Source organism: Rhinopithecus bieti, unplaced genomic scaffold, assembly GCF_001698545.2.
Source record: "Rhinopithecus bieti isolate Rb0 unplaced genomic scaffold, ASM169854v2 scaffold_27006, whole genome shotgun sequence".
NCBI classification, from domain to species: domain Eukaryota; kingdom Metazoa; phylum Chordata; class Mammalia; order Primates; family Cercopithecidae; genus Rhinopithecus; species Rhinopithecus bieti.
The window spans coordinates 4042689-4056378 of NW_016813373.1; the positions used below are offsets into that span (position 1 = coordinate 4042689).

Here is a 13690-nt window from a genome sequence, read left to right on the forward strand (position 1 = left end):
TGGGAGATCCACTGCTCTCTTCAAAGCTGTCAGACAGAGTCGTTCGCGTCTGCACAGGCCTCTTCTGCTTCCCCTATTGTTTAGCTGTGCCCTGTCCCCAGAGGTGGAATCTATAGAGACAGGCAGGTTTCCTTGAGCTGCTGTGAGCTCCACCCAGTTCGAGCTTCCCAGCGGCTTTGTTTACCTACTTAAGCCTCAGCAATGGCGGGCACCCCTCCCCCAGCCTCGCTGCTGCCGTTTCGGTTAGATCGCAGACTGCTGTGCCAGCAATGAGGGAGGCTCGTTGGCCGTGGGACCCTCCCGGCCAGGTGTGGGTATAATATCCTGGTGTGCCCGTTTGCTTAAAGTGCAGTATTGGGGTAGGAATTATCTGATTTTCCAGGTGTTGTGTGTCTCAGTTCCCCTCGCTAGGAAAAGGGTTCCCCTTCCCCCTTGCGCTTCCCAGGTGAGGCGATGCCTCGCCCTGCTTCAGCTCTCGCTGGTCGGGCTGCAGCAGCTGACCAGCACCAATTGTCCGGCACTCCCCAGTGAGATGACCCCAGTACCTCAGTTGAAAATGCAGAAATCACCAGTCTTCTGTGTCGCTCGCACTGGGAGTTAGAGACTGGAGCTCTTCCTATTCGGCCATCTTGATTCTTGATCTCCCTCAATATTCTAATGGTTTGTTTCTTCACTTCATTTAGGTCTCCATTCAGATGTCAACTCGTAAGTGGGGTTTGACTACTCTGTTTAAAATGGCGTATCTTCCCCACTCCTGACTCCCAGCCTTGCTTGTTTCCTTTCTCTGCTTTACTGACTCCCAGCCCTTTCTGTTTCCTTTCTCTGCTTTATTTTTTTCCATAGCATCACCTGACACACTAAATATATTACTTGTTTATTTGTAAATTCCTGTACTAGATTTTGACCTTCATGAAGAACTGTTACTATTTTTTCATTCATCTCTCTCCACTGTCTAGAATGTCTTTGGTATGTGGTAGGTACTTCCAACAAGTTTGTCCTAGGTCTGTTGAATTCAGTATCCAGTGAAAAATAAGTGGATGTGTGGTTTTGCGTTGTAGAAGACTGACTCTCACCATAGCAGTGCCACCTCACAACAACCTTATCTGAGCTGTCAACGGGCTTCCTGCTCTGACACCTGTATCCTATCTCATCTCTATTTTGTGAGCATTTAGGGGTTCTGACTTCTAGTTGAATCCCCCTTCCTTTTACCAAAGTTTGTGTATCTGTAAACATTGTTCCCCACCAAAGTTCATTATTGAATGTCAATGTTGATTCATAATACTAGTGATGAAATAGTTCTGTGTATACTGTGCTTTATTTTGTGCTTTTTAATATTTGTTTTCTTTACGGCATTCTTAGGACAAGAAAGAGAGAAAAACCTCAGCAAGTTCTACTAGTTCATCTTCTATAAGATCAGTTTCATCAGAAAAGAGAAAACGGGTGAGTTTTTAGATACCATAACTAAGTAAAAGTTATTTATAGTGAAGTTTTAATTGACAGTTGGGGATTTGTGGTATAAATTCCTCCTATACTTTTTCATAGCCAATAGAAAGTCAGTGTTGTTTTCTTTCTTCTCACCAAACCATTTGTCAAGTTTTTTATTTCTTGTGCTGTTAGGCCCTACCATGTGGGATAAGACAACATGGCTATAAATTTAGACAGTTTTTAAGTCCTCTCACATATATGGTTATATTTGTCTTTTTTTTTTTTTTTTTTTTTTTTTTTGAGACAGAGTCTTGCTCTGTTGCCCTGGACTGGAGTGCAGTGGTGCCACCTCAGCTCACTGCAACCTCTACCACCCGTGTTCAAGCGATTCTCCTGCCTCAGGCTCCTTAATAGCTGGGATTATAGGCGTGCACTGCCACGCCTATCTAATTTTTGTATTTTTAGTAGAGACAGGGTTTTACCTTGTTGGCCAGGATGGTCTCAAACTCCTGACCTTGAGTGATCCGCCTGCCTCAGCCTCCAAAAGGTTATATTTGTCTCCTTTTGAGGTAGCCGAGGCTGATACATTGTTTGCATTTTCAGATTCAGAAACTGAAATCTAGAAGGTTAAGTGACTTTTTCAAGGCCACATAATTGTGTACAGCAACAGAACCAAGTCCAGAGTTCTTTCCACTGTCATACAAATAATTAGAAACAGTGACGCAGCTTAAACACAATAAACTAATTCATAGGTTAGTGGTAATGTACTTACCACATTCAAGTTGAAGTTAACGTACGTATCCAGCTTAGCTACGTAGTTGTGGTGGGTATAAGATAAGGTAGTGGAAGTTCCAGGGATGCAGAATTGTGTTTTAAGAATTTACGTGTTTTCATATAATTAAGCTGGGTTTCTATTTATTTTTGCAGCATTAACCTTCTTAAAACACCGATTTCATCCCATTTCTCCTCTGCTGAAAATCTTTACTCACTGTTTGCTATTCAAATTTGCTCTCTCAAATTTGTTCGTACCTTAACTATCCAGTTTTTTTTTTTTGTTGTTTTCCCTTCTTCCTTGAAAGAGCCCCTCTTTTCTAGGCTGTTTTTTTCTTTCTGCTGAATTTATACCAGTTATCCTCAGTGTCGTAGAATGCCTTCTTCTTTTATCCATCTCTCAAGCTTTATTATTTATGGTTATTTTGTCCACCTGTTTTCCTAGGTACCTTTCCTCTTTAGGTGGTTGATATTTTGAACTGTTTTAGCTCTTTTTGACTCTTCTGCTTCGACACTTAGTTACATCATTGTAGTAGGTTATTTGTACATGTTTGACTTCTCTTGTCTTTATTGTTTTATGTAAAACCATAAGCTCTAAGCTCTTTAGGACATGGATTATATTTTGTGTCTCTCTTATCTTTCTTGTGCTTGGCCCTGTTTCCTCAGAGTACGTAGAGAGACAGGATGGTAGCACAGAGAGAGTCAGACAGATCTAGTTTCAGATAACTGCTCTGCTGTGGACTTGCTCTGTGACTTTAAGGAAGATACCTACCTCTGTTTGAGTTTTGTGAAACGAGGATAATGATAATATCTGTCTCACCAAAATATTGGAAGGATTAATTAAAAGTATTGTGTCAACCTATTCACTATTATAAACTGTGGGAAAAAATATGTACCAGTGCACATTTTATGTTTCCTAAGTGATAGACCTTTTTTTTTTAAATTTCAGAAATCAGATCATATAGATGTTCTGTACTGTAATATAAAAGAAGACAAGAACAGAAAAGGTAAATTTCTTCTTTTAATTTTACTCTTTTGGTTTAGAATTATGAGACTAAATATTCAGATTAAAAAATTTTAAATTTACTTTGAAGAGGACTGTTTTGCATGCAGATATCTCTAGCTATATCATGATTATGATTATACAATTCTCTTAATATTACTATAAATTTAAGAAAGAGTTGGGTGAAATAAAAGTCTATGAAAACTATTGTGTAAATGACATTCAAATGTACATTTTTTATCTCAAGTGATTTGATTTTGGCACATGATTATAAGATGCATAACTTCATTGCATACGATAGTGAAGTAAGTTATGAGGCTAATTTAGAGATTTTGGATAAATTATTTTCACATATTACCCATGAAGAGAGTATGTATCTTACAGAATTGATATGGCTTTAAAACCATGTTTATTAACCAGTATGTGGTTATAGCTAGAGAAGTTGGGGAATGATGGTCAGAATAATGGAAATTATTATTCTTTAATTTCTGCACTTTTTGGATAAAAATTTCAGTGAAATTTTGGTGCAGAAAGTACTTGCTGCTAATAGGGGTAAATAAGTATACAAAGTTATAAACGTGCGATAAAACTTGGTAAGATCAAGGTTTCTCCAAAAATAAGAAGTTAAGGGAAAACAAGATAGCATTAAATATTATAAATAAAAGTTCTGCCTCCCAACAGTCTCAGTTAGTGTTTGCTAAAAACAAAAAACAAAAACAAAAAAAATTCAACTCGCCTCTCTATTTTCTTCAGTTTTTCTTCTGACTCATCTCCTGTGTTTTGGTGATACTTTGCTTCTGTGTTATTCTCTGTTGAAGTATATTCTTGCACTAATTTCATATTATGTTGACTATCCCCAGCTACATTTTTTGAACTATTTTAAGGCCTTTTACACTGATACCCTTCTTTTTTTAAAATTTTAATTTCTAAAACACTATTTGACTTCAAACTAGTTACCTTTTGTTTAAGGGCACATTTTTTGGCCCTTGATATTATATTGATACGTAAGAGGGTAAAATATAAAATGTTTTGTAGAAATCTCCCTGTTAATTCAACTCTAGAGAAGTTTCTGAAATTGGTGTGCAAATAGTGAAAGCCATAATACAGATGAAAAATTAGAGATAATTTTATCATTGAGAAAGGCAGTTACAGCACACCATTACTGTAATTCCTGTTCCGTGGTTTGAATACATAGAAATGTATTAGCAATAAAAATAAAAGCAAGAAGGCGGTGCTTGCAGTGAGCGGAGATTGCGCCACTGCATTCCAGCCTGGGGGACACAGCGAGACTCCGTCTCAAAAAAAAAAAAAAAAAAAAAAAAAAAATATACATATATATATGTATATATTATGTATACGTATACATATATATACGTATACGTATATATATACGTATATGTATATGTGCAAGAAGCTGGGCACAGTGGGTCATACTTGTATTCCCAGCTCTTTGGGAGGCCGAGGTGGGAGGAAGACTTGAGGCCAGGAGTTTGAGACCAGCCTGAGCGATGTAGTGAGACCCCATCTCTACACACACACATTGTTTTTTCCTTTTTTTATTTTTCAGCCCAGGATTAATTTTTTTTACAACTAAACTAAAAATTACTACATGGGAGCGTCAGTGCAACACACAAGTAAAATTTGTAAACTCAAGGCACAAACTTATAGTTAATGATCTTGGTGGGGAACATTGCCAAAGAGCTATTGATGCCTCAGTGAAGTTTAAAAGAAATTGCCTTCTCTGAAGGCAGAGAAGAAATATGCAAGCAATTATGCTTCAAAGAAATTTGCACAGAAAGAGAAAATGCTAGAGCTGTTACCACAAGTGAAATTGTAAAGCCTCAGCATGTTCAACTCAATCCACAAAGCACCAAATGTTAAATTGGAGCCAAGGTAGAATTTGAACATTGAATTTTCAGCTATGCAACTCTCAGAGCACAACAATTTCAGGTTTGGAAACTAACTGTAGGCAAGCTCTTTTAAAAACATGAATTTTATACACCGTAAATTCTAAAACAGAGCAGACACTTCTGCGTTATCGTTCAGATTTCTGAAGGGCACCACAAGCCATCAGGGTCTCTTTCAAAGTCACTCACTGCAACAATTCTGTCTTCCTAACTTTGGTAGCTCCCTCTGGTGGTTCTCTAGCCTCTGCATGCACTGAGGCACACCACTATTTGTACAATGATTTCTGACATTAAATCTAGTCATGGCCTAAGTAGCATGAAGCAACTGTTTCCTGGGCACCTCCTGTCTCCTTGGGATGGGAGGTTTCCCAGTCACTTCTTCATGCCACCCCATTCAGGAGAGCCTCCAGAGCTCTCGGCCTGAAGGACCCCTAACTCTGGGCCCCACACAGGAGGCCACATCTGGAAGCTCTATTCCTCTGGCTCCCTCTGCTGGAAACCAAAGTGACAGTTGGTTGCAAAGACTTGTAGAAACAGATTATGTGTAAATTCATTCTTGTACATATTTACTTAATTTAGAACCTGGGACTTTTCAGTCTCTCTCCAAACCTTTTATGGTGGGTGATGGACTATGCAGCAGTGCTGAAGGAGCACAGTTTCTTTCTTTAGGAAGAAAAGGATTAGTATACATAATTGTGTACATCAAGACAAATTTGTAATAAAAAAATGAAAATAAGATGAAGGGCCCAGAAACCTGCATTTTATTGACACCGTCATTTTCCACAGGGAATCTTAGACAGATGTCACCTGTTTTCTTTTAAGTAATGAGAGAAGCCCACTTGTATTCCTGAATCATTTTTTTTGAGAAAAGCACCAGAGACAATTGACAGTCACACTTTTTAAAATAAAACAGTGACTACCTGCAGCCTACGTCTCCACACCCTTATCTACCTGCCCAGTGGTTGTCAGTTCCCTTGAAGTCACCATCTCCTTCTATTCTGGTATTACCATGAGAATTGAAATTTTCAAACAAACAAAAAAATCTAGTTACAAATGAGTGCGTGGCAGCCCAAATGAAGCCCTTTGACTGTGATTTCTAATTTTCTGTTCAATCCATACTGCAGACATACAAGGATGAACCACCATTTTGGTTCCCAAGTTTTATTCAAGAACTCGTATAAAATATTCCACATAAATGAATTTTAATCCTCATCTTCCTCCTCTTGTTCGTCCTGGTTAATTTGGAAGTAACGTAATTCATAACCCTTTTTGCTGTTAGCAGTTACACACATCTAATCATGTAGATTGTTCTTCTTCAAATATTTCTTATTTCAAATACCTTTTAGGAAGAGGCATCTCGGAAGTCATGGTGATCTTGCCCTTGCTCCTTTTGATCACAGCCCCTCCACCGACATTCCTAACTTTTCTGTTCACTTTGATCCTCTCTTGCAAAAACTGCTCAAAATTGGCAGCATCCATGATTCCATCTTCCATGGGGTGGATGCAATCAAGAGGGAACTTTGGAACCTGCTTCTTTTTTTTTTGGCACCCCTTTACCACAAGGTTTTTCATGGGTGCCATGGTGGCAGTGAAGGCAGAGAGGGCATTTTTTTTTTTTTTTTTGAGACAGGGTCTCACTCTGTTGCCTAGGCTGGAGTGCAGTGGCACAATCTCGGCTCACTGCAGCCTCCAACTCCTGGGCTTAAGTGATCCTCCCACCTCAGCCTCCCAAGTAACTGGGACTACAGTCGCATGCCACCACTGAACTTCAGCCTGGGTGATAGATTGAGACTCTGTCAAACAAGCAAAGACATACTTACATTCATGCGTGCATATATGATGGAAACTCAGGTGAAACTCTTATAAAAACCCTGTTTATGGTTTGCTCTTACATAATTAATTATTTGAGAAGTCACTTGTTAAGTGTATCACTCTTACTGGGCTGTAACCTAATTGAGGGTAAAGACTCTATCTGCTGTGTCCTCTACTGCCTCTGGGGTGCCTGCCAGAGTGATGACACTGAAAAGGCACAGATTTACTGATATAAATTAATAGATTGTGTTTGATATTTTTCCCCTTTTTTTCTGACTACAAAGTAATATCTACTTTTATTAAGCAGGAAAACATAATTATCACCTCTAGCTATTGCTGTTTCTAACATTTTAGCACCTTTCTCTCTGGTGTTTTTACTACGCTTGTTTAAGGTGTTGAGACCATATTATATGTACAGATTTGTATCCTGCTTGTTTTTGATTTTCAATATGTTTTATGTCACAGAAGACTTTTCATAAACATCCTTTTAAAAAAACTATAGTATTCCATCATACGAATATATCACTTTTTAAAGTCATTTCCAAAATTTTAGCAGTTACTTTGTACCTGATTGTTTTGCTGTTATAAGTAATCCTGAATATTTTTTTCATTTCTGATTTTTTTCACCTTGGTATAAGTTTCTAAAATGGGAATTTCAGACGTAAAAAAATGACCATTTTTGGAATTTTTAGTTTATATTCAGATTTCTTTGTGGGACTCTTATGTTGTTTTACATTTCTACCAGCAACATGTGAGAGTGTGCATTTTACAACCCCTTGTCAGTATTTGATGTTATTATAAAATCTTTGCTAATTTGGTAGAAGGCAATGGTATGGGCCAGCTGTGGTGGCTCACACCCAATCCAAGCACTTTGGGAGGCCGAGGTAGGCAGATCACGAGGTCAGATCGAGACCATCCTGGCCAACATGGTGAAACCCCGTCTCTACTAAAATACAAAAAACTAGCCGGGCGTGTTGGTGTGTGCCTGTAGTCCCAGCTACTTGGGAGGCTGAGGCAGTGGAATCGCTTGAACCTGGGAAGCAGAGGTTGCGGTAAGCCAAGATTGCACCACTGCACCCAGCCTAGTGACAAAGTGAGACTCTGTCTCAAAAAAAAAAAAAAAAAAAGAAGGAGAAAATGGTATGTTATTGTTATTATTAGCATGTCTGTGATTATTAGAGGAGTCAAACTTTTAAAAAATGTTTATTAGCCATTTTCTTTTATTAATTTTCTGTTTATGCCCTATTCTAGAATCTTAGTAGTTTTGACAAACTTTTATTTACTAAGGCTAGTAAGCTTATTAACATATTATTTTGCTAGAAGTTAGTACATCTAACAAATACCATTTTCTAGTTCTTAACATTTTTATTAATTTTTAATATGCTAAGGTTTTAAAGTAAATAGTCACATATTATCAGTGTTTTCCTTTGTTATTTCTCCCACTGTTTTTAAGTTTGGGAAGTTCTCTATTAAGAAATCAGGCTGGGCGTAGTGGCTCATGCCTATAGCCTCAGCACACTGGGGAGGCTAAGGTGGGCAGATCGCTTGAGCCCAGGAGTTCGACCAGCCTGGGCAACATGGCAAAACCCTGTCTCTACATTAAAAAAAAAAACAAAAATTAGCCAGATGTGGTAGTGTTCACCTGTACAGCCCCAGCTACTCAGGGGGCTGAGGCGGGAGGATCTCTTGAGCCTGGTATGTTGAGTTTGGAGTGAGCCGAGATCGCACCACTGCACTCCAGCCTGGGTGACAAAGTGAGATGCTGTCTCAAAAAAAGAAAAAGAGAAATCGGATAGGCCGGGGTACAGTGGCTCACACCTGTAATCCCAGCGCCTTGGGAGGCCAAGGCAAGTGGATCTCTTGGGCCCAGGAGTTCGAGACCAGCCTGGGCAACATAGCAAAACTTTGTCGCTACAAAAAAATTACAAAATTAGCTAGGCATGGTGGCATGCTCCTGTAGTCCCAGTTACGTGGTAGTCTGGGAGGTAGGAGGATTGCCTGAGCCTGGGAGGTTGAAGCTGCAGTGAGCCATGTTTGCATCACTGCACTCTAGCCTAGGCAGCAGAGTGAGAACCTGTCTAAAAAAAAAAAAAAAATCAAACATACATTCTGTTTTACTCACTGATTTTTAAGGGTTTAATATGAAGTACAAAATTATTGTGATAATAATAATTATTTTACACTTAAATATTTAATCCATTTGGAATTTATGTTGTTTGATACTATTCAAAGTTGTAATTTTTTTTTGCAAATAGCAAACTAATTATTCTAACACCATTAAGCGAGTAATCCTTTCCACTTTATTCTTAATGTAGCTATTTCTTACTTTTTATGAAGCTTAATGTCAGCCCAATTCTGTTATTCTAACTAAAATGATAGTGTGTAACATTATGTATAATTATAATTAACCTAGGTTTCTGTGCTGCTTTACAGATTGAGTGTAGAAATTGACACTCTCAGAAGGAGACCAAAAATCAGTTCTTCATCCCAAAGACCTGTTAAACTCCAAGAAGCATCATATTCAAATGATAATCAAATTATTTCACAGAGTCCTTCTTCAAATGGAACTAAAAAAGACATACATAAATGTGTAGACTTTAAACATAAAGATATCAAATTGACAAATGCTAGGAGCAAGCTTGACCATGGAATTAGAAGCCTTAGTAGTCCTAAGATTGCCAGTGATGTGAAACTTAAAGCCGAAGGCCAGGCAAGTGAAAATAAATGGTCTCATTTACTTGTTCAGAGAGAGAAGATGAAAGAACTCAAGAAAGAAAGAAACAATAAATTTAGAGACAATTCTGAAAAATGTGTCTTAGAGAAATGGAAGAGAAATCAATTTTCTCAGGATTATAACTCCAACAAGATAATGAAGGAACCCTTGGAATCTAGAAGACAGAAGATCAGTTTCAAAATCCCTATAAAATCTCGTGACACCCTCCAGAAACTTGTAGAGGAAAATGTCTTCAATTTAGATTCTAACAAGTTGAAGACTAAGCAAGAAGAAAAAGAATACCTGGAAAGCTCCCAGGTTTCATTAAATGTAACTAGGCAGAAAACTGAACATTTACTTTCAGATTTCACATATAAGCGGACTGTTCATGAGTGGAAACGAAAACATCATTATGACCATCAAGAAAGTAATGATTCACATTCTAGTGAAAACCTAACCCAGGTAAGGTGGTAAAAAATGAAGAATATAGGTTTTAACTGAGAGTTTATTAATATAGTTAAGTTTTTTCTACATTTCTATATTTTTTCTTTTTTTGTTTTTTGTTTTTGAGACAGGGTCTCACTCTGTTGCCCAAGCTGGAGTGCAGTGGCATGATCCTGGCTTATTGCAGCCTTGACCTCCTGGGTTCAAGCAATCCTCCTGCCTCAGCCTCCCTAGTAGCTGGGACGATAGGCACATATCACCACACTGGGCTAACTTTGGTGTTTTTTGTAGAGATGAGGTTTCACCATGTTGCTTAGGCTGGTCTTGAACTCCTGGGCTGAAGCAGTTCACCCCTTGTCAGCCTCCCAAAGTGCAGGGATTACAGACGTGAGCCACTGCACATGGCCTTTTTAGTTGTTTCTATTACTGATGATAATCATAGATGGCTGATTCAAATTTATTCATGAAGATATATGTTGGTTCCTTTATTTTACTCTCTTTAATTCCAACTTTTTTAGACAGATATTTTGGCAGGTATCAAGGATTCATAATAGAAGGGATTGTGTAAAAATGTGGTGAGAAGCAGTTACAGATAGTCCTTTGAAAAAAGCATTGTATGCTGGAGAACACTCAGGGGACAATATCCTGAATAGTCTTTAAACAGATTATTTTTTTCAGTGTCACCATGTACCAGGTACTGCAATAAAATAGCTTGTAAGAGATAACACAGTCTGTTTCTAGGAACTGATTCAAGTGAAGAGAGACACAAGCAATTTCCTTAAATATGATAAGTAAAATACCTATCACTTAAGAGAATACACAGCAGGGGATTAATATAGCTTTAGTACATCATGAAAGAATTAGTTTAGAAAGGTATACTGGAAGGGACTGGGTACAGTGGCTCACGCCTGTAATTCCAGTGTTTTGGGAGGCCCAGGCAGGCAGATTGTCTGAGGCCGGGAATTCAAGACCAGCCTGGGCAACATACCGAGTCGGGTCTCTACAAAAAAATAAAAATTAGCTGGGTGTGGTGGTGTGAGTCTGTGGTCCCAGTTATCCAGGTGACTGAGGTGGGAGGATCACTTGAGCCCAGGAGTTCAAGGTTATGGTGAGCCGATCGTGCAACTGCACTCCAACCTAGATGACAGAAAGAGACCTTGTCTCAAAAAAAAAAAAAAAAAAAAGTTTACTGGAGGCTAGAGGGAGTAACATTTAAACAGACCTAAAGAATGAGTAGAAGTTACTCAGGTGAAGGTGAAGGTGAAGTGAGGTAGAATGGGAGAAGCAGGGATGTTTTAGGCAGAGGGAGCTACATGAGCAGGGATCTAGGCTAGAAAACTTGGCACATCTATTTTGCTTTAAAATTATGTAATGTAATTGGCATTTATGGACTACTTTGAGAACCTAATCTCTATAATTTTGTTTCTATGGCAAATAAAGTTACTTATCTTCAAGAGAACTTTTAGAACTATGGAACCTTGGAACTTTAGAACTTCAGAAATTCTGATATGTAGAGACCACTGATAAACAGGGATGGGTAAGCCTACCTGCTTTTAGGTGTTAAGACTGTGGACTGTGGCCAGGCCCGGTGGCTCACGGCTGTAATCCTAGCACTTTGGGAGGCCGAGGTGGGCACATTACAAGGTCAGGAGATTGAGACCATCCTGGCTAACACAGTGAAACCCATCTTTACTAAAAATACAAAAAATTAGCCAGGTGTGGTGGCGGGCGCCTGTAGTCCCAGCTACTTGGGAGGTTGAGGCAGAAGAATGGCGTGAACCTGGGAGGTGGCGCTTGCAGTGAGCCGAGATTACGCCACTGCACTCCAGCCTGGGTGACAGAGCAAGACTCCGTCTCAAAAAAAAAAAAAAAAAAAGTGTGGATTGCAATGGTAAGCTATTTCTTATGAAAAATGGAGGAGTTATAACTAAGGAGGCCAGAAGAGCTTGGGGATGAGTATTTTTAGGTTAAGTGAACTGGAAGGGGCCCCAAGAGGGCAAGAATTGAGTTTGAATTGAGTTTGTTTTCACTGCTTTCTTAAAGGAAAACCTCCAGTTTTCTTCTTGTGTTATAACCATTTCTCTAGAGTAGAATGAAAGAAAGGAACTTGAAGTTGCCAGTATGTTCAGTGATCATCATTGTGTCATTGTCTGGTTTTCCTGTTGTGCTATGCATCTAAGGAATAGTATGAGAAATCTCTGCAGTGTGTCATGTAGTTTCTTTTGGTCTCTATGTAGAGTTACTACACAAACCAAAGGAGGTACATAGCAAGAATATTAAGTTGCAGAAGAAGCAGTTTTTGCATAACCACTTTCCAGTTATTGGAATTTAGACTCTTTAAAAACTGTTCTCTGATAGCAGTATTATCAGGCTTAAAGTCATTTAGACACAGAAACAGCAAGTAAATATTATCCTTATCTTGTGTATATTATCTTCAGCATATTATTGACAGCAGATAATCATCTTAATACCCTGTTTGTTTTTATGTTTTACCCACTAATTCCTCAATAGATAATTGTTTTCCTAAAATAGTGAGTGTACTTTACAAGGAAAATAATTGTATTTTCTGGATTTAGTAATTCTGTTATGCTTTCTAAAGAAAAAAAATAACTTCTTTTGTTTCTTAGGTTTTATAGTTCTTTGATACAGACCCCTCTCAAATTGCAAACCTCCCCCTCATTGAAAATTAATGTCCTAGAGATTTGTGGTTTATGGTCTACTTTTAAAAACATCACATTTAATTCTTACAAGACTGTAAAGTAGGATTTCATTTATCAAACATCTATTAAAGGTACCTATTATTTTTCTAGGTACTAGGGATTTAGAGATGAGTAAGATGATTGTTAGCCTCAGGAAGTTCCCAGGGAGGCAGACTAGTAAGTACAAAAATATGATTGTACTATAGTGAAGTAAATATCAGAGTCCTAAGAGCTGGGTGTGATGTTAGTACAAATCTGCGGGTGAATTAAAGAAGGGCTCACTAACGTGGTGGTTCTAAAGCCTCGTCTCGAAGGACATGTCAGGTGAGGACTAGAAGTGCTGTCCAGCTAGGGTAGAGGACCAGTGTGTGTAATGGCACGGAGTTGTAAAATTGCATGGAAGGAAGGTACATGAGCACATAGGTTGTCAGTATGACTAGAGTCAAGATGGGTAGAGAATCTGTAGGAAAGCAAGTTGGGAGAGAAAGCCAGGGTCTCTAGACAATGGATGATTTTGTATCATGGGAAAGATTGGTTTTTATCTCATATCTTGTAGATGGAAGACAGCCACTGAACCACAGTCAAGGAAATAATATAATTGTGTTTTCCATTTCTTATCACTTTGGTAGATAGAACCATTATTATCTTCGTTACCGTTTTCCCTTTTGTCATCCTCAGGAAAGGCTTTATCCCAACCTATGTATTTAATAAGGCATGGTGGGGGAGGCAAACAGTTAAATGCATGAACTTTTCTGGATTGTTTGGTGGTAGAAAATTCATTGAAGTCACTGTAGGTGGCCCATGAACAGAGAAAGCAAAGGGTAATAGTAACCAAAGGAAGAGAGTAAAGAGATGTACAATGTCAAAAACCACAAGAAGTTCTGATAATAATCTCTGGCTTGTTTGGCACTTCTTG

At 38.5% G+C, this 13690-nt stretch overlaps 1 protein-coding gene and 1 pseudogene across 1 annotated transcript in view; one reads left to right on the forward strand and one right to left on the reverse strand.

Annotated features, from left to right (window-relative positions):
• Positions 1-13690, forward strand: part of SWT1 (SWT1 RNA endoribonuclease homolog) — a 139966-nt gene that overhangs the window by 11886 nt on the left and 114390 nt on the right. Inside the window, 3 exon segments of the mRNA XM_017848065.1 lie at positions 1360-1440; positions 3146-3202; positions 9350-10093. Of these exon segments, the coding sequence (XP_017703554.1) occupies positions 1360-1440; positions 3146-3202; positions 9350-10093 (882 nt within the window).
• Positions 6309-6687, reverse strand: LOC108512712 (60S ribosomal protein L22 pseudogene; annotated as a pseudogene).